Raw genomic sequence first — 21,352 nt, 5'->3', positions numbered from 1 at the left:
AACAATGCCAGCAAATGCAGCCAAAGAACCAGGCCGAGCCGCTTATCCCACATCAGATTCCAGAGCTGCCATGGATGAAAATCGGAGCAGACATCTTCGAACTGAACGGTCAGCCATATCTTCTGTTAGTTGACTATTTATCCAAATACCCAGAAGTTCTTAACTTACCTGACAAAACGGCACACTCTGTGATTCAGAAGATGAAATCAGTCTTCGCAAGACACGGAATTCCCAAAGAGATAGTGAGCGATCATGTTCCATTTGCCAGCTACGAGATGAGATCGTTTGCAGCATCCTGGGAGATAAAGCTAACTTTCTCCAGTCCCGGCTTTCCCTCTTCAAATGGAATGGCGGAGCGAGCCATAAAGACTGTTAAACATGCACTTAAAAAAGCGGCGCGAACTGGAACAGATCCACATCTAGTGCTGTTATCTCTGAGGAACACCCCAGTCACGGGACTGAGTGTGTCACCTGCACAAATGTTGATGGGACGGGTTCTCCGCAGCACATTGCCATGTGCCAGTGCTGTGTTAAGACAGTCAACCCCACAGAACATTCACGTTAAAGTGCGTGGACTGCAGTCAAAGCGGAAATACCACTTTGATCAGCATGCAAGACCACTGCCTGTTTTGACCTCAGGCGATACTGTGCACATGCAAACACAGCGCGGTTGGGAGCCAGCTGTTGTAGCACATCGGCGAGAGGAACCACGCTCCTACACTGTGCAAACACCAGAGGGTGCGGTGCTCAGGAGGAACAGGAGACATCTGAGGAAAATACACCCCAGTCTGTTTAAGGACACATCCATGGACCCAGATGATCTGTCTGTTCACACCCAAGAGCCAGTGGTGCCACCAGCGAGTGACACCCCACAACACCCTCGTCCTGCAAGTATGGACAATACACCCACATGCTACACACGCAGTGGCCGAGCAATAATACGCCCTGCCAGGTATAGAGACTAAGTGATTTGGAAACTTAAAGTCGCTCTACCCTGTACCTGAGTTGTTTTGTACATGTCAGATAACTGTCCTGTTGGAAAAGAGCGAAATATGTCATGTTTCATATGTTCATTTTGACATGTCTCATCCAATTTGTCACGTGTTCGTCTGTTTCAAAACTTTGCACTGATATGTATTTGCATTGTTCAAATGATAGGCAATTTAAGGTGTGCTTGACCTAATGTTCCAAGAATATAATATTGATAATGTTCCTATGGTTTAAAGGGTGCATTCATGTTACAAGATATTGGAGTTAAGAGGTAGTATCTTTATCTCGGAAAGGAAGGATGTGGTATATTGTAATAAGCAGCAGTTATTACTACCTCCCACCCGTAGGTGGCACTGGGGTATTGTATGTGATTGGAGAGTGTTAGTAGTAAAAGATCTGATCTCCACCATTGCCTCGTCTCAGTCCTCTGTGCTTTATCAAAAGTTGGCCTTGGCCGCAACCCACGTTAAGCTGGCAGTTGGAGCAACGCTGCATAAAGTCATAACAGTAACCATGTCTCTGAACAGGTGCCATTTATGGTCCTTATACACACACAATATGGTAATATTACGTTGAAGCACAGTACGTATCACTCCGCGAGGCTTCTCGGTAGCCGTAATGCTTCAACAATCCGTCAAGCAGTGCAGCTTCCTAGCTTACCAAAGTCGTACTAAAACATTTTTTGACAGATTGCTGGGTCACGGTCATCAAGCACAACCAGAATTCATACAAAAGGCGCGCAGTCAACTTTTGAGAAAATGAAAGGATTTCAGGCTGTGCAGTTAGGCATTAGCGTGGCTAGCTCGTTAACACGTTGACGCCGTCCAGCCCCACGCATGGGGCGATGCGCAGTAACTTGTTAACAGAGATTTGACAAGATGTCCATCTTGTCGCTGCCTGCAGGTGAAGCGATGGGGAAGGAGGGGGAGTTGTGTTCAGTGAAGGAGAGGCGAGATCGAGTAACGTTGCGTAAAGACAAAAGTGGATGAAAGAGAGGCAAACTTGCGGCTCCGCAACTATAATTATAACGTAACATAGACTATATCGAGATAAAGGATACTGTCACATCTTATATCTCATATAAAAATATATTTTTAAAAAACTCGATATATCGCCCAGCTCTAATCAGGACAACACTGAACCACAGTGGTGTGGATGTAGTGGATAAATCCCACCATACTGATGCTCAGATTTAATCACAGGGAACAAAACCAGATGTTACCTTCAGATTGTGACCTTTGGAGTGGACGATGCAGATTTCAATAGAGAATAAATGTTGTTGTTTTTCAGCTGTGAAAAAAGAATCTAATTTTCTGAACTTAAGAATTTATGATGGAATGGAAGAAAGCACTGGAAGCACTGGGAGTAACCTGTAAACTGGATCCTAATGGACAACAATTATGCAAATAATGTTGTTATACTCTAGTGCTGTGCAGTGTTATTATTTAGGATGCGAACCAGTCTTGTATTTGTTGGTGAAAGGTTAAATAAAAGTTAAAAAAAAAAAGAATTTATGATGTTGGAAAAAACATGGTGACTATAACACAACATTTCCACTGTATTCATAGAATGAATGTAAAACTGTCAGACATTCATTAAATATGCAAAATGTCTACAGAAACATCAGAGGGTCAGATGTGAAGCACTCAGTGATTTTGATCAAATGACTCATCAGTTATTGATCTGTACTACACTGATCTACCACGTTAGTAAAGCTGGTGTTCTGGTGGTGGAGAGACCTCGGATCATGTTCTGGTTTTGGAGCAGTGATCTGCTGATGGTTCAGTTTGATGAGCTTCTTCAAAATCATCCCTGACATCACCACTGAAAGGACGTCCATAAAAACAGACTGAAAATTACTGATATGTTCACAATCTGAGAGTTTAAAACTTGACAGACTTGATTCAGATGAAGTTATTTGAGCAGAAACTCCTGGATCTTTATCCTGTGTTGATCTAATCCTTCATGGTTCCTCCACAGAGTGGACCAGCAGAGCTCAGAGGTTCCCAGTGGTCAGTCTGCCCAGCAGCATCAAACACACCTGGACTCCATATTTATGGTCTGTACATGTACAACAACTACTGTTACATCTATTCTGTTCACAGTCATCTCCATGCTGCTCTTTGTAGACCAGTGGATTGTCAGTGTGTCCAACATGGATCTGATGTTTGGCTCCATGATTTCAGTCTGATTGGCTCATTCATAAAGTATTCTGTTCCAGCTGCTGGAGGACAACATCATCACTTTTGTGAAGAACGAGCTGAAGAAGATCCAGAAGGTTCTGAGTCCAGATTACCCAGAATGCTTAGAGAGTCAGAGGAGCAGCTGCAGAGAGGCATTTGTGAAGATCACAGTGGACTTCCTGAGGAGAATGAAGCAGGAGGAGCTGGCTGACCGTCTGCAGAGCAGTAAGAGGATTTATCTAAAGATTTAAGCTGCTGGATAAATGAATATTTTCTAATGTCTTATGAGATGGAGCAACATGTTTTAAAGATTCATTTTGGAATTAAGTTTTTGTTTCCACTTTCAAATGATATTCTACATATTTCTTCTCTTTCAGAGCACATTGATGCCATTTGTCAGCATAAACTTAAATCTGCTCTGAAGAAGAAGTTCCAGTGTGTGTTTGAGGGGATCGCTAAAGCAGGAAACCCAACCCCTCTGAATGAGATCTACACAGAGCTCTACATCACAGAGGGAGGGACTGCAGAGGTCAATGATGAACATGAGGTCAGACAGATTGAAACAGCATCCAGGAAACCAGACAGACCAGAAACAACAATCAGACAAGAAGACATCTTTAAAGCCTCACCTGGAAGAGATGAACCAATCAGAACAGTGCTGACAAAGGGAGTGGCTGGCATTGGGAAAACAGTCTTAACACAGAAATACACCCTGGACTGGGCTGAAGACAAAGCCAACCAGGACATCCAGTTCATATTTCCATTCACTTTCAGAGAGCTGAATGTGCTGAAAGAGGAAAAGTTCAGCTTGGTGGAACTTGTTCATCACTTCTTTACTGAAACCAAAGAAGCAGGAATCTGCAGCTTTGAAGACTTCCAGGTTGTGTTCATCTTTGATGGTCTGGATGAGTGTCGACTTCCTCTGGACTTCCACAAAGCTACAATCCTAACTGACCCTAGAAAGTCCACCTCATTGGATGTGCTGCTGATAAACCTCATCAGGGGGAAACTGCTTCCCTCTGCTCGCCTCTGGATAACCACACGACCTGCAGCAGCCAATCAGATCCCTCCTGACTGTGTTGGCATGGTGACAGAGATCAGAGGGTTCACTGACCCACAGAAGGAGGAGTACTTCAGGAAGAGATTCAGAGATAAGGAGCAGGCCAGCAGGATCATCTCCCACATCAAGATGTCACGAAGCCTCCACATCATGTGCCACATCCCAGTCTTCTGCTGGATCACTGCTACAGTTCTGGAGGATGTGCTGGAAACCAGAGAGGGAGGACAGCTGCCCAAGACCCTGACTGAGATGTACATCCACTTCCTGGTGGTTCAGGCCAAAGTGAAGAAGGTCAAGTATGATGGAGGAGCTGAGACAGATCCACACTGGAGTCCAGAGAGCAGGAAGATGATTGAGTCTCTGGGAAAACTGGCTTTTGATCAGCTGCAGAAAGGAAACCTGATCTTCTATGAATCAGACCTGACAGAGTGTGGCATCGATATCAGAGCAGCCTCAGTGTACTCAGGAGTGTTCACACAGATCTTTAAAGAGGAGAGAGGACTGTACCAGGACAAGGTGTTCTGCTTCATCCATCTGAGTGTTCAGGAGTTTCTGGCTGCTCTTCATGTCCATCTGACCTTCATCAACTCTGGACTCAATCTGTTGGAAGACAAACAAACAACCTCTACATGGTCTAAAATATTTAACAAACCAAACCTACAATCTCTCCATCAGAGTGCTGTGAACAAGGCCTTACAGAGTCCAAATGGACACCTGGACTTGTTCCTCCGCTTCCTCCTGGGTCTTTCACTGCAGACCAATCAGACTCTCCTACGAGGTCTGCTGACACAGACAGGAAGTAGCTCACAGACCAATCAGGAAACAGTCCAGTACATCAAGAAGAAGCTCAGTCAGAATCTGTCTGCAGAGAAAAGCATCAATCTGCTCCACTGTCTGAATGAACTGAATGATCGTTCTCTAGTGGAGGAGATTCAACAGTCCCTGAGATCAGGAATTCTCTCCACAGATCAACTGTCTCCTGCTCAGTGGTCAGCTCTGGTCTTCATCTTACTGTCATCAGAAAAAGATCTGTCATCAGAAAAAGATCTGGATGTGTTTGACCTGAAGAAATACTCTGCTTCAGAGGAGGCTCTTCTGAGACTGCTGCCAGTGGTCAAAGCCTCCAACAAAGCTCTGTAAGGAAATATGTGGTCATGTTTATTTTTAAAATGTTGATTAAAAGTGGTCATAGATTTCTTCCTTGACAGATCCATGTCCTAAAACCATCAGCCTACGTAGTTGTATAGTATAAACGAAAAACTTTTGACCACAATATTGGAACTTGAATGAGCTTTTGATACAGCCTTTAAACACTTAAGGAGCTTAAAATGTTTTGATCTATGAACCCACATTAGACACTGTAGTTAAACTCTAAAAACAGAACATTAAAATCTGTATGTCTGCAAATGTATGTGCATTGATGTGAGCATGCGTGGAGATCTGAGGTTGGTTGGTAGGATGGACCCCTGTGCAGAATCACATGTGTTTGGAATTTTGGGAATTTGGTACTTTTCTCGTTTCTCTCTGTATGTAGCCTTGGGCTGGTTCACCTGAATCAGGGTTGTCCAGGCTGCTGGGTGTGGTGTGTTAATTGTTATTTATTCATATATATTGATATTTCTGTTCTTGAATTTATTAAAACATCAACATTTTAGTAATGTGGGGTATTTTTTTGTTTATTATTAACAGGAACACAGTTGAAAGTAACTGCATTGTTGGGATTGTCTAAAACAGGGGTCGGCAAACCACAGTCGGCCATCGGGCATACCAGGCATTTGCTCGGTGGCCCCATGATTCTTTTGTTTTTTTGTAACGGTATAAACAGTGAAAGGTGTTGGATTGGCCAGATTCTGGCCGGTGTGTAAAAATAACGCAGTTGTTTGGTGGTGGCTATGGCGGAGCTTCCTCAGATTCAGTAAAATTAGCAAGCGGTGGAGGCCAGCAGGTGGATGAGGGAAAGGGGAAGCAGGAGGAGGAGAGACCCGAGGCAGCCGCCGGTCTGAGTGTCAGGTGAACTGAACTTCAGGTAAGAAGTTATGACCTGCAGTCTATCTGGGTCAGATATAAACCAAGTTTAGGTGTAGTTTATTTTCGTTGTGCTGACTTTTTACAGTCAGTTACAATAACTCGTACTGCGTACTAGCTAGCATGACGGAGTTGCTATACAGCTGGGTGGGTGCTATGATGTTACTGATGTTGAACTTTATTTAAATCATAGGGTTAGTAGAGTTGCCAACCGTCCCATAAAAAGACGGAATCCTCCCACATTCAGAGAAATTATTAAATTAAATTAAATTATTATTATTATTAGAAAATATTACGCGTTTTGTGTTGAGAGGGGATGCAGTTTGTCCCGGACTTCAGCTAGAATGAAAAAGACACAAAGCTGGAGTTATTCTTTGTCTTTGCTGCACAGCTGCCTCTTCTCTCATTCTGTTATACTCTCTCTCCTGTTGCTACTTTAATCATGACACTGATCTATGATCAGCTGATCGGCTTTTCTCTCTTGTTTGTTTATCGCCCACTTTGCGCCAGAAAGAAGAAACCGCCGGATGTCGCGTTAAACAACAGCAGCACGTTTAAGCTACAGTTAAGCCCATAATCGTTCATACCCCTGGCAAATTTTGACTTAAAGTTACTTTTATTCAACTAGCAACTGCCACAGTCTCTGGGAAAATCCAAAGTTCCATACCATTCCAAATAGTCAAAGCTGTTCTAAAGCATCCTAATTACCCTGATTAATTGGAAATAGCTGTTTTACTCAACTCAACGGGTGAAAAACAGCAGTTCTCTGCAGGTGGTCTGTGGACATTCATGGCTAAGACAAAGGAACTCAATTAGGACCTGCAGCTGTGCATTGTGGCTGCTCACAAGTGAGGAATGGGCTACAAGGCCATATCCAAATGTTTTCAAGTTCCAGTGGCTACAGTGCAAAGTATTATTAAAAAATACAAGATGTTCCGCACTGTGGAAAATCTCAGAGGACGTTGTCGGAAGCCAAAAGTGAAACCTGTGCTGGCCAGGAGACTAGTGAGAGAGGTGAAAAAGAATCCAAGGATCACCAACAAAGCCATTCTGGTGAATCTGGGCTCTGCTGGTGGCAATGTCTCAAGGCAGACAGTCCAACGGACACTGTTGGGTTCCACGGATGCAGACCAAGGAAAACGCCACTTCTCCAGGCACTTCTAAGGCATGCAAAAGCTCATTTGGCCTTTGCAAATGCTCATCTGGACAAAGAAGAAGATTTCTGGTCTTCAGTGTTATGGTCAGATGAAACAAAAATTGAATTATTTGGTCTCAATGATGTTGCCTTCATTTGGCATAAAAAATGGAGAAGCCTTCAACCCACAGAACAGCATCCCCACTGTCAAACGTGGTGGTGGGAACCTAATGCTTTGGGGGTGTTTTTTAGCCAATGGACCATGGAACCTAATCACAGTAAACAGCACCATGAAAAAAGAGCAATACATAAAGATTCTCAACAACAACATCAACCAGTCTGCAGAAAAACTTGGCCTTGGGAACCAGTGGACATTTTAGCACGACAATGACCCAAAACATACAGCAAACGTAGTGAAGAAATGGTTAGCAGACAACAACATTAACGTTTTGCAGTGGCCAAGCCAGAGTCCTGACTTGAATCCAATTGAGAATCTGTGGAGGGAGCTAAAGATCGTTTGGCCACAGCTGTAGATTACACTATCAGTGCTTGTTCACTCTTGACAATAATTAGATTTCTAAATTCTCTTTGTGCATTTACAGGTAAACAATATCTAATATTTTATCTAAATGACTGCTTTGTCTTTGGAAAGGTAAAAAGCCTGAGGCCGATGACAGTCCAGTTCTACTCTAAGTACATCCTTACGGTGGCTCACAGGACAAGGCCACATTCCTGTCCTGCCAGAAGAGAAGAGAAACTTCAGAGTCTTCATGCAGTTCAACCACACCTGTCATATTCCATACGGCAGGGGTCTCAAACTCCAGTCCTCAAGGGCCGGTGTCATGCAACTTTTCCATGCCCTCGAGGACTGGAGTTTGAGACCCCTGCCGTATGGTGTTCATGCTGTTTTCTACCCCACAGTTTCAGCATGTCTGACTGCCTGTTCAAAAATATATGATGAGTTTAAGCATGTGAAAACGATTTGCCGGGAGTCCGCTGTTCTCGCCAGCTCTAGTAAGCCTTGAACCCCGGCTAGCTATTGAGCTGGTGGGTAACAGATGTCTCCGAAAATGTCGGAGCGCTTTTGAAAATATGTGGTGTCTTGATAAACTGAGCAGATATTTGAGGTTTACACAGTTACATTGTCGCCTGAAAATATGTTAAACGTTTATTTTGTGACCCAGAAAGAATAATAAGAGTAATATTAAAACTAATTTGCGGCCGCCATTGTTGGAAACTGAGCTAGGAATTCTGGGACACAGCTTCTTCTTCTTCTTCGGGGTTTAACGGCAGCTGGCATCCTTGTACATGCAGTGCTGCCATCTTCTGTTTCAGTCCGTTATTACACTCTTAAATCCTACTACTTATTCCTGCGTCTTTTGGGATCTTACTAAGCTTCAAACGATGCGTCGACTCTTAAATTAGTCGTCGACGATTTTGATAGTCAACGTAATCGTGACTAGTCGACTAATCGTGGCAGCCCTACTCGCCCGTAGATCGACCGGTAAATTGAGAGCTTCACTTTTACACTCTTCTCTCTCTTCATCACGATGGATCGGTACATGGTCCGCATCACTGGAGCCGCAGCACCAATCCACCTATTGTTCTCCCGTCTCCTTCTCCCATCACTTGTGAACAAGACGCTTAGATACTTAAACTCCTCCACTTGGGGCAGAGTCTCATCCCTGACCCGGAGTGGGCACTCCACCCTTTTCAGGCTAAGGACCACTTCATTTCAATAAACTGGGGGGGTGCACCAAGATTCAGTATGAGATAAAGAATGATTTTTAACTGTAAGGTTGGAGAAATCTGTTGTTGGAAATTGGAAGAACAGGTCATCTTAAAAGTCACTGTATTGTAGTATTCAGGCCCCTTCAATCTGTGATCACTGTTGCTTTGCATTATAAATGCTACTATTACAAAAGTCACAAATATTAGTGTATGTGTGTGTTATTGGGTAATAAACCAAGAGAACAGAATCTACCAGCACCTCACTGATTTCTGCTTAAAAACAACAAAAAGCAATAAAGCTGTAATTTGTTTTGTTGATCTTGTCTCCCTTCCCCCTTGATTTCAGACTGAGTGGCTGTAACCTCTCAGACAGAAGCTGTGAAGCTCTGTCCTCAGTCCTGAGCTCCCAGTCCTCTGGTCTGACAGAGCTGGATCTGGGTAACAACAACCTGCAGGATCCAGGAGTGAAGCTTCTGTCTGCTGGGATGAAGAGTCAATACTGCAAACTGGAAATGCTGAGGTTAGATCAAGCGATATCGATTTTTTTTTTTCATCAATTAACGTCATTTAATCAATTTCATTTGGAAAAAATTAACATTGAGCCACTGTGTGTGTGTGTGTGTGTGTGTGTGTGTGCGCGCATGTGTGTGTGTGTGTGTGTGTGCGCGCGCGCGTGTGTGTGTGTGTGTGTGTGTTTTAATGAATCCATCCAAGTCACAGTAAACTGCCACATTTGTCTTTTGTAACATAAGGCAATAACGATTCCAGCATGTCCTGAAACAGTGTTGAAATATTGTAAATATAGTAGCTCCTCATGGCACCATGAATATACTTTAACAAAGGTGTTTCATGTCTTCATGTCATCATTTTCCTCAGACTGAGTAGCTGTAACCTGTCAGACAGAAGCTGTGAAACGCTGTCTTCAGTGCTGAGCTCCCAGTCCTCTAGTCTGAGAGAGTTGGACCTGGGTAACAACAACCTGCAGGATTCAGGACTGAAGCTTCTATTTTCTGCAGTGGAAAGTCCAAAGTGTACACTGGGAATACTCAGGTCAGTATTTAGTCTTTTCTGATGATAATTTAAAACCTGAGTCACATCGATAAATGGATTACTCATTTACAACAGACATGATTTCTCAAATCACCTTATATCTAACCCAAAGGTCTGTAATTTATTACTTTGACACCTCTTAAAATTGATCTAAGAGAACATATATTTTCAAGTTTCAGCACAAAAATACTAATCAGATTTTTTCCCCTGGATCACATGTGTACCCTCCTGGTCGGAGCTCTAGCAGCCTGTATCAGTGAATGTGACTTTAAATTAAATTGCTGCCCCTGACAGGAAGAGTTCTGAGTGATACACAAAACGGCAAATATGAGCACTGCATGTGTATGAGACGACACAGATACAGGCCTAAGACACTTGCTTTCGAACTTTGTCTCTGAGAGATAACCTTTATTATTAAATACACTTCATTTCTCATCCATGTAGAGAATGTAGAGTTTGACATGCTAATATTACAAAATGCAAAAAATAACTTGTTTTGGAGTATTTATGGTTCAGCTGATGAACTTGTTCAAACAAACCAGTCATTTACACAGAAATGGCACAAGTGAAACTTTTTCAAGGGACTTAACACTAAGCTTGTCCTGCTACACCTCACTGCAGCATTAAAAACTGTTGATCACAGTGAACACATTGTTAATATTCTCACACATTAACATTATTCATGTAGTTCCACAGGGTCCTCTGCTGGGACCATTCCTTTTGATGTTATAATGTCTGCTTTGTATAATGTCTGCAGACTACATTTAGATAGTGACATTAAAATGTATTCAGCTGAATCACTGTCCACAGAGTCTGAGTCAGATGGAGACTATAGATTTAGTCTGGATGAATAATCAGTGTAAGTACACTAGGAGTAAAAGGACACCTTTACACAGCCTATACCTGGTGGGGTAGAACCCAGCCTCTATAGACCGTGTGCTTAAGTTCTGTGCTGCTAATATTACTGCCCGTGCTGTCTTTCAGTTCAGCTTTGTCGAGCCTCTGGTAGGATTTTTGAATGTCAGACACTTTTTTTACATGACCTGTTTAAAAACAAAACAGTAAACACATTAAGCTGAAGTAAGATGAAAAATTTTAAAGGTGGGGCACAAAAATTGTTGCTGCTTTCTGGAAAGTGCTTCTAAAAAGACCCAATGGAGAAAGTGAAGAGAAAAATCAAAGATTAAGAAGAAGAAAATGGCAGAGGCAGTTTCTCTTGGACTGCCTGCAGATGGGGCAAGACTGTAGAAGCAGGGACGATTGGAGAAAATGTAAAGAGGCCATATGATAAACCAGGAGATTAATACTCTGGTATTATGGGGATAGTTAACAGGCCATGCAATTAACTAATAACCAAGAAGGTCCTAACAGGTAATAAACCTGTTATTACTTACAGTGGCTTCATAAACGCACTGTTGGAAATGTCCAGGGCATCATAAGCCAACCAGTCCTGTTACTGTTATTAACTTCTTCACCATAAAGTGTCACCATCAGGCTTCAATGACAGTTGCCAGTATTAATAGTATTAATGAGCTACAGGTAGTGTGGATGGGAAAATGTAGAGATGCTGGCCAAACAATTTGATCAAATCCACAGTGGGAATAATTGAAGTGATGACAGCAGATGTGAGAGAACAAAAATGAATCATATTGAAATGTTAAATCAGGAAAATCCTGGAGAGGAGGATAGTTCTAATGTTCAGTTTGTAATGTTTGAATTCAAAGCAGCTCTTAAATGCATAAAAATGACTTCACCTGGGAAGGATCAGGTGTGTTACATCATGATGAAGCAGTTAGAGGATGCTCTGCTGCTCTTCTATAATAGAATATATCAGGAAGCTGTACAGAACTGTGAAACCAGGGAAAGACCCCACTAAGACCTCAGGTTATAGGCCTACAGCTCTAACATCTCATCCAGGGAAAGTCATGGAAAGAATGACAGTGGACAGACTGATGTATGTGACGCAAAGAAGGCAGCTGTTTGCACCTTCTCAGCAGGGGGAGGAACACCATGGACCCAGCAGTAAGTTAGAGTCAGAGATGAGGAAAGCTCAGTGCATTAGGAGATGAGGTGTGGTTTTTATTAGCCAACTTAAATGATGGCAATGAATGAGCTGTTTCTGGTTAATATTCTGTTTGCCAACAGTATTACAGACCCAGGCCTAATCTGTCATCTGTTAAAATGTCTAAAATCTCCTCTTTTATTTGTGGATAATCCACTAACATGTTTTAATGCACAAGTTCATGTGATTTCTGTGTGCTGATAACATCCAGCCTTTTCTGTGTGGAAATAAAATAAGTCAATGAAACCAGACGAGGTCATTTCTGGAGAAGTTGTGGTGGGATTGTTGCTACTGCCGGACTCTGACTGTGGCTCGCTGCTGCTAATAAAAAGTTGGAGGTAAACAGGTCGGCTAAAAAAGCTGAAGGGAGATGGCTCATAAACAAGTGACCCGCCACTTTATTAGGTCACAGGTGTACTGTACTTGAGACAGTGGCCACTGTGTACCTAATAAAGTGTCAGCAATGGTAAATGTGTTTCCAAGAGGAGAAAAACAGCTGGTAGCAAAGGCAGGGAGGTGTCCTTTCCAGCTAAACACAAGAGGAATATAATGAAGGTCATAGTTTGAATCAGTCATATTTCATTCAATACAGTGATGTACTGATCTAGGATCAGCAGTTTGATCCACGGATGGATTGAAGTGTATTTGTGAAAATGTGGGACCGTTCCTTTATCAATGTCTAACAGTATGTTTATGAGAGCCATGTAATGTCGAGAGAGAGTTTTGATACCTGAGAGATTTGTGATGTTTAGCATGTTTGGAGGCTGTAGTTGGTGTGTAGTGTAGTTGTTGTGTTTTGTGTGTCAGTTCTATAGTGAACGTCACAGTTGCTGCCTTAAAGCCACCAAAGGGAGATTGCAGTGTAAACGCTGTCTCCACATGGAAAACAGGAGTGATCACAGGAGTGATCCACCTCCTGCTTTCAGACCTGCAGGTTTATCCCTGTGCTGTTCCCCTCTGTCTTATATTGGACACAAAGTGGGCATGCGCCAACCAGCGTGCAGCCTGTTGCAGTCGCTCCTGCTTTTTCTCTTAGTTTAGCTCTCTTTTCTTATGTATTCTTTTTTTTCTGACTTGTATTTTCATCCGTTTATTATCTTTCACTTAATCATGTGGATTGAGAGAGTGTTTGTTCTTCTGGTTGCCGTGGAACTATTACTTTTATTAGGGAACGGGACCGCGGCACATCTCCTACACTCACGGACTGTTTACTCCAGAGATCAGCTGATCGCCCTGATGCCGGCCGGCTCGCTGGCCAGACCCGCAGAAGTACCGGCTGAAATTTGGAGAAAAACACATCGGGGATGCAGAGGTCAAGGACAGAAGAGAAAAAAGGAGACGGTGAGACAGCGGAGGCTTGAAGCGAGGAGGAGGTATAAACCTTGTCTGCCGTCTATCGTAATGGGAAATGTGCGATCCTTAGCGAATAAAATCGACAAGCTCTCAGCACTGGTACGGAGTCAGAGGGAATACCAAGAGTGTAGCCTGATGTGTTTCACCGAATCATGGATGCACCAGGACATTCCCGACGAGAATGCCTCCGTGGAAGGCTTCCACACTGTTCGGGCGGACAGGGACAGCATTGCTAGCGGTAAGCGGAAAGGAGGTGGGCTTGCTGTTTTAGTTAACAACCGGTGGTGTAACCCTGCCAACATAACAATCAAAGAAAGGATTTGTTGCCCGGACATTGAACTGTGTGCTGTAGGACTCAGGCCGTATTAGTTACCCAGGGAATTCTCTCACGTCATCTTGGTGGCTGTTTATGTTCCTCCCTCTGCTAACCCCACAGCTGCATGTGACACTATCCACTCTGCCATAGCCCGGTTACAGACTCAGCACCAGAGTGCCTTTATTGTGATCTCGGGTGACTTCAACCATGTATCACTGGACAATATACTTCCAACATTCAGACAATATGTGGACTGTCCCACCAGGGGAGAGAAAATCCTAGACCTACTGTATGCTAATGTAAAGGATGCATACAGCTCATCCTCCCTCCCCCCACTCTGTAGGTCAGATCATAACCTGATTCACCTCACCCCCCGCTATGTGCCAATTGTGAGGAGGGAACCTGTGACCACGAGGAGTGTTAGGAGGTGGTCAGAGGAGGCCTTAGCAGAACTACAGGACTGTTTCGAGGTGACCGACTGGGAGACACTCTGTGAGCCTCACGCCGAGGACATCCATGGGTTTACTGAGTGTATCACAGACTACATAACTTTCTGCACCGACTCCATTGCTCCAGCTCAGACAGTTCATTGTTACCCAAATAACAAGCCGTGGGTGACTAAGGACATCAAAGCCCTCCTTAATGACAAGAAGACGGCTTTCAGAGGGGGCAATAAAGAGGAGGTGAGGAAGGTCCAGGTGTTACTAAAGGACAAGATCAGAGAGGCTAAGGACAATTATAGGAGGAAGCTGGAGTGGAAACTCCAGCCGAACAGCATGAGAGAGGTGTGGAGGGGCATGAAGACCATCACTGGATTCAGGCCAACCAACAGCAGGGGAGCTGAGGGAGGTGAGGATAGAGCTAACGAGTTGAATCTTTTTTTCAATAGATTCGACACCACAGTGTCTGCTCACACCCCCACAACCTCACCTGTAGTCAGCCTGGAACCCAGAGCCACACCACTGTGCCAGCCTCTCTCTTCAGATGGCGCTGTTGCCTCCTGTGGGATTCCTGAGACCCCTCCCCCACCCATCACCTTCATTCAATACCAGGTTGAGATGCAAATGAGGAGACTTCACTCAGGCAAGTCTGCTGGTCCAGACGGAGTGAGTCCCTACGTCCTCAAGACCTGTGCCCCCCAGCTGTGTGGAGTCTTTCATAAACTGTTTATGCTGAGTCTGAGTCTGCAGAGGGTCCCAGTGATGTGGAAGACATCATGCCTCGTCCCTATTCCAAAGACGCCACGTCCCAGTGGCCCCCAGGATTACAGGCCCGTGGCACTGACCTCCCACATCATGAAGACCCTGGAAAGGCTCATCCTGGACCAGCTGAGACCCATTGTCAGACCACATCTGGATCCCCTTTAATTGCCTATCAGCCTCGTCTCGGAACAGAGGACGCCATCATCTACCTGCTCAATCGTGTCTACACCCACCTGGACCAGCCAGCAAGCACTGTGAGGGTCATGTTTTTTGACTTTTCCAGTGCTTTCAACACCATCAGGCCGACCCTCCTGGGTGATAAGTTAACAGCGATGCAGGTGGATGCTTCTCTGGTGTCCTGGATTGTTGATTACCTGACAGGAAGACCACAATATGTACGTCTTCCACAGTGTGTGTCTGACAAGGTAATCAGCAACACAGGGGCACCACAGGGGACCGTCCTCTCCCTCTTCCTCTTCACCCTCTACACCACAGACTTCAGCCATTGCACAGAGACCTGCCATCTTCAGAAGTTTTCTGATGACTCTGCGGTGGTTGGATGCATCAGCAGGGATGATGAGACAGAGTACCGGGCTGTGGTCGACTCCTTTGTCACGTGGTGTGAGCAGAATCATCTGCAGCTCAACGTGGCAAAGACCAAGGAATTGATAGTGGACGTCAGGAAGACCAGGAAACACTTGACCCCTGTTTCAATCCAGGAGGTCAGTGTTGACATTGTGGAGGACTATAAATACCTTGGATTACATATAGACAATAAACTGAACTGGGCTAAAGACACCACAGCACTTTGCAGAAAGGGCCAGAGTCGTCTCTATTTCTTGAGGCGACTGAGGTCCTTCAACATCTGCCAGAAAATGCTCAGGATTTTCTATGAGTCTGTTGTGGCCAGTGCGATCCTCTATGCTGTTGCATGCTGGGGGAGCAGGCTGAGGGTCGCAGATGCAAACAGACACGATAAACTGATCCGTAAGGCCAGTAATGTTGTGGGGATGGAGCTGGACTCCCTCAAGGTGGTGTCGGAGAGGCGGATGCTGTCCAAGATTCAATTTTTTTCAATTCAATTTAATTTTATTTATATAGCGCCAAATCACAACAAAAGTCGCCTCAAGGCGGCAAAGGCGGATAAAGGCAATGTTGGATAACACCTCCCACCCACTCCATGACATGCTGGTCAGTCACAGGAGCACGTTCAGTGAGAGACTGAGAGTACTGAAAAGCACCACTGAACGACACAGGAAATCATTCCTGCCTGTGGCCATCTCCCTGTACAACTCATCCACTTAACACACACATGTTTCTTTTTTTTTCCTTCTTTTTCTTTTTTAGCTATTTATTAATAAACGACTTATGTATATATATGCCTGTATATATTGTATTATTCTTAGTTAGTGTATTGTCTGTCTTGTTAATGTCTGTTGATTATGGAGCACTGTAACAAAAAAATAATTTCCCCTAGGGATCAACAAAGTATTCTGATTCTGATTCTGAAACTATTTTTGCAGTGGCACAAATAATTTGTGTGGCTTCTTAATGTGTAAATAGTTTGAAATGGTTACATAAAAACCACCTGAGGCCTCGGCAGCATTTTTAGGGAAATAGTTGTTGTTTGGAAAACTTCTGCATCATTTTTAAATGTACAAAACCATTGGTTAAACATGTTTGTGCTTTTTCCAGTAAAAATCTGACTTTTTTCTCCTCCGATATTTCCTCCAATGACTGGAGATATGGTGTTGATGAATGTGTCAGAACTAATCCAAAGATATAACCCTGTGCAGTATTAAATTCGGTTCTTTCAATTCTTTTGACGGCAAAGAAAGACTGGACCCAGGATGGTCAAAACTCAAAAGATGATCTTTATTTTACATTTCCGGAAATGGAGAACTGTTAGGCGCTATCATGCACCCACAGTTCTTGTAAAATCACAAGGTGAATGTGTATATGTATATATAGTCACCCGCTAAGTTTTGATCAAAACAACTCCTTATATGGTTCCAGTTCCTCTTTCTTTGCGTCTTACTTCCTGTGCAGCGCTGCACTAAACTTTCAAATTTCTTTACTTCTCCTTTCTAAAGTCTGTTGCCAGGGCAACTTGTCACCCTCTGACCTAGTTCTTTGTCACCTCTGGGCCTGGTTTATCAAGGCCTCTATTGGAGGCATAAAACAATACATAAAACAATACAATCAGAAAATAAGCATTAAGAATTTCTTCTTCTTCTTCTTCTTCTTCTTCTTCTTATTATTATTATTATTATTATTATTATTGATTTCTTAACAGCAGTCTGGAGAAATGGCATCATCCAGTCTGTCCTGTTTCCATCAATCACTGTCTAGTTGGCCTCCGTCATGAAGCATGACGGGGCCAGACAATACAGGTCTTTAGAGAGGCTCATCTGTGCTGTCTTTCCTCCATCCAGGACCTGTAAAGGTCCAGAATGAGGGACAAACACATCTCTGCAGACCTTTCACATCATGGAGATAAACTGTTCATATTTCTTCCTTCAGGCAGACGATACAGAGTGTTGTTGTCAAAAAACAGACACCACAGACAATTCATTCCCCCGGGTTTTCACTTTGATGAACACTGTGAATGTTCATGTGTATGAGAGCCATGTAATGTCCATGTGTGCATGCTGACTGTGCTGCTCTGACCCCCCTCCTCCTTTCAGGGTGGAGCCTGCTGGAGTCCGATGGTTGAGACCAGGTCTGAGGAAGTGTAAGTGTGTTTTTAATGGGATTCATGAAAACAAAGCAGCACACATTCAACCATCTTCAGGGCTCGCAAAATCGTTAGCCCAACATCCCGGGGCTAGCGATTTTTCCAGTCGGGCTACCAGAATCTATCCCTGCCCTGCCCGTCGAGCTATCATAGGAAGGGAAAATATATGTCAATGCTTTTGCATTCTTTCGGAAATGTAGCTGGGTAAATATGTCATTGGCATCGGTGAACCACTGTCAATATGTGACTAGGGCTGCTCAATTAATCGAATTTTAATCTAAATTACGATCTGGGCTTTCAACGATCATTAAAAATGACTGAGCCGATTATTAGCACCTCCCTCGCGCTTTACTCTCGCGCTGCTCCGTGTGGCAAATCGAGCGCACCTCTCTGCATTTCGAACACGCGGCACAACAATTAAGAGGAGCTAACAGAGGGAAGCTCGGAAAGCTAAGCAGAAGTTATTTGGAGAGGAGAGTGACTGCCGTTGGCTGAAAAGAGAGGTAAAAAAAACCTTCAGTGGTGTGGAAACATTATGGGTTCGCGGAGTCAGATGTGGATCAAGTAGACATAGTGTGTAAACTTTGGTGTTGTAGCTGCACCACAGAGCTACATGGCAAAGTTCACTAAACATAGATGTTTACATTTTATTTTTTACATTGCAAACATTTGCACCGTTATCAGTATTTGCACACTATTTTATACTATTTTTGACAATCTTTAAAGCCATTATTCAATACATTGTTATTGTTAAATAAATTATTGCTCAGTCTGCAAATAACATCCTAAAAATCAACCTGAAAAATCTCTTTAGAACAGCCTACTATGTTGCAAAGAGTGAACTACCACTGGCAAAATTTAGCAGTCTTTGCAAACTTCAAAAAGCAAATGGTCTAGATCTTGGTTCCACCTGCCTCTTACCTGTGATTTCAGTGGAAATTTCAAATTCAGGATCTGACACAGACTGATTCCTGTTGTACAGTTCTTACAAGTTCATAGAAATTTCTGTTCAATTACAACCAAGTATTTGAGTTGATGATTGTAATTTTTATACAATATTGTAATTTGTGTTTCAACAATTTTTTGATTAATGTTTAGTTTCTGTTACAATATTATACATTAAAGTATAATATTGTAACGGAAACAGAACAGGAAACAAAACATTAAAAAATTGCTCCCTTTTTTATTCGGGCTACTTAAATTTATTTTGGGCTACCAAAAACTGAAGAGTCCCTGCCCGAAGGGCTACCAGGGATTCTTAAATTTTGCGAGCCCTGATCTTCATCATGTCAGGAGTCATCATCAAAGTGTCAATCAATGAACAGATGATGGATCAATAACTGCAGCTGGATTGTGTTTGTTCTCTCCATCAGATTCCTGTCAACTCACAATCGACACAAACACAGTGAACACAAACCTCAAACTGTCTGACAACAACAGGAAGGTGACACGTGTGGAGGAGGTTCAGTCATATCCTGATCATCCAGACAGATTTGATTACTGGAAACAGCTGCTGTGTAGAAATGGTCTGACTGGTCGCTGTTACTGGGAGGTTGAGTGGAGAGGAAGTGCTGAGATATCAGTGAGTTACAGAAGCATCAGAAGGAAAGGAGGCAGAGACTGTGTGTTTGGATGGAATGATCAGTCCTGGAGTCTGTGGTGCTCTGATGATGGTCCTCAGTCTGTCTGTCACAATAGCAGGCAAACATCCATCTCCTCCTCCTCCTCCTCCTCCTCCTCCTCCTCCTCCTCTGTCTCTAACAGAGCAGCAGTGTATGTGGACTGTCCTGCTGGCACTCTGTCCTTCTACAGAGTCTCCTCTGACACTCTGATCCACCTCCACACCTTCAACACCACATTCACTGAAACTATTTATCCTGGGTTTTTGGTCTGGTCTCCTTGTTGCTCAGTGTCCCTGTGCTGAGTTGAGTGTAAAGAGTGTCTCTTGTTAGAGAAACACTCTGACTGTTGAACAGATAGTTCAGTCTGTACATGTCTGTCTCTTTCACTCACAAACATGTTTTCAGATTGATGGATTCAATCAGTTGATGTTTGAAACTCTTCTAAATGATTCCTTGTAAACTTCTTCCTCTTCAGTCCTTTAAAGATGGAAGCTCCCATTATTCCAGGATCCACATGTTGTTTTCTGTCTTTTTCCACTCAAAGCTTCACAGTGAATATCAGTATGTTGTGTTTCTCTGAAGCTCAGTTCACAACCAGCTCCTCTGCATTTCCAACAAGTCTGAGCTCATTAAAATGAATTCAAATGTTTGATTTCTCTTTCTTAATTGATATCGGATCGATACCAAAATATGCAGTATCGCATAGCACTAGCAGAGACCTGAGGCGGTGAACTGAACGTCAGGTAAGAAGTTATGACCTGCAGTCTATCTGGGTCAGATATAAGCAGTGTTGGGACTAACGCGTTATTAAGTAACGCGTTACAGTAACTACGTTATTATTGTGGTAACGAGCACGGTAACTAGTTATTATGCCAAAACCAGGAACGCGTTACTCGTTACTGGGATTTAGATAGGCTCGTTACTCGTTACTTCGTGTGGTGGCTATCGCGGAGCTTCCACAGATTCAATAACATTAGCAAGTGGTGGAGGCCAGCAGGTGGATGAAGGAAAAGGGAGGCAAGAGGAGAGACCCGAAGCGGCCGCCGGTCCGCGTGTCAGGTGAACTGAACTTCAGGTAAGAAGTTATGACCTGCAGTCTATCAGTCAGATATAAACCAAGTTTAGGTGGAGTTTATTTTCGGTATGCTGACATTTTCGTACTGCGTGCTAGCTAGCATGACGGAGTTTTTATACAGCTGGGTGGGTGCTATGTTACTGATGTTGAACTTTATTTTGTTCATAAGATTAATTATTAGAGTTGCCAACCGTCCCCTAAAAAACAGAATCGTCTCGTTTTCAGAGAAAATATTACGCGTTTCGTACTGAGGTGAAAAGGAACACAGTTTGTCCCGGACTTCAGCTACAATGAAAAAGACACAAAGCTGAAGCTGCACAGCTGCCTCTTCTTCTCTCATTCTCTCCTCTCCTGTTTCTACTTCAATCACGAAACTGATCAATGATCAGCTGATAGGCTTTTCTCTCTTGTTTATTTATCGCCCACTTTGCGCCAGAAAGAGGAAACCAGCGGATGTCGCGCTAAACAACAGCAGCACGTTTAAGCTTGATCAGCTGTTGTTAGAATTTATTTAATATTAATTTCTAGTATCAGCTGATGTTTGCTGGAGCCACAGCTGTTGGTCATGATGGTTTGTATATCTGGTGAGAGGGAAACATGAAGATGAAACCAGGAGACGTCCTTACTGAATCATCAGACCTGAACAGGTGATGGAGAAACAAGTTTACCTTTTAGGCGACATGAATGAGTTGAAGGGAAGTTATGAGCTGTTTCTGAGAGACAAATAACACCAGGATCCTTTTCTAAGTAGCTGACAGCTGGTAACTGTGCAGGGCCGGATCTAGCAAAGTGTCGACAGGGGTCCGTGTAG

General features: G+C 43.4%; 1 protein-coding gene across 1 annotated transcript in view; it reads left to right on the top strand.

Annotated features, from left to right (window-relative positions):
* Positions 1 to 19,856, top strand: part of LOC109201497 (protein NLRC3-like) — a 31,955-nt gene extending 12,099 nt beyond the window's left edge. Inside the window, exons 5-11 of the mRNA XM_019357198.2 lie at positions 2,971 to 3,049; positions 3,212 to 3,398; positions 3,551 to 5,369; positions 9,471 to 9,644; positions 10,001 to 10,174; positions 17,795 to 17,841; positions 19,218 to 19,856. Of these exons, the coding sequence (XP_019212743.1) occupies positions 2,971 to 3,049; positions 3,212 to 3,398; positions 3,551 to 5,369; positions 9,471 to 9,644; positions 10,001 to 10,174; positions 17,795 to 17,841; positions 19,218 to 19,768 (3,031 nt within the window). The 3' untranslated portion in view covers positions 19,769 to 19,856. The remainder of the gene's footprint in view (positions 1 to 2,970; positions 3,050 to 3,211; positions 3,399 to 3,550; positions 5,370 to 9,470; positions 9,645 to 10,000; positions 10,175 to 17,794; positions 17,842 to 19,217) is intronic.
* Positions 19,857 to 21,352: the final 1,496 nt, after the last annotated feature.

This window comes from Oreochromis niloticus, linkage group LG3 (assembly GCF_001858045.2).
Source record: "Oreochromis niloticus isolate F11D_XX linkage group LG3, O_niloticus_UMD_NMBU, whole genome shotgun sequence".
Lineage (NCBI taxonomy): Eukaryota > Metazoa > Chordata > Actinopteri > Cichliformes > Cichlidae > Oreochromis > Oreochromis niloticus.
This window is presented reverse-complemented; position numbering and strand designations above follow the sequence as displayed.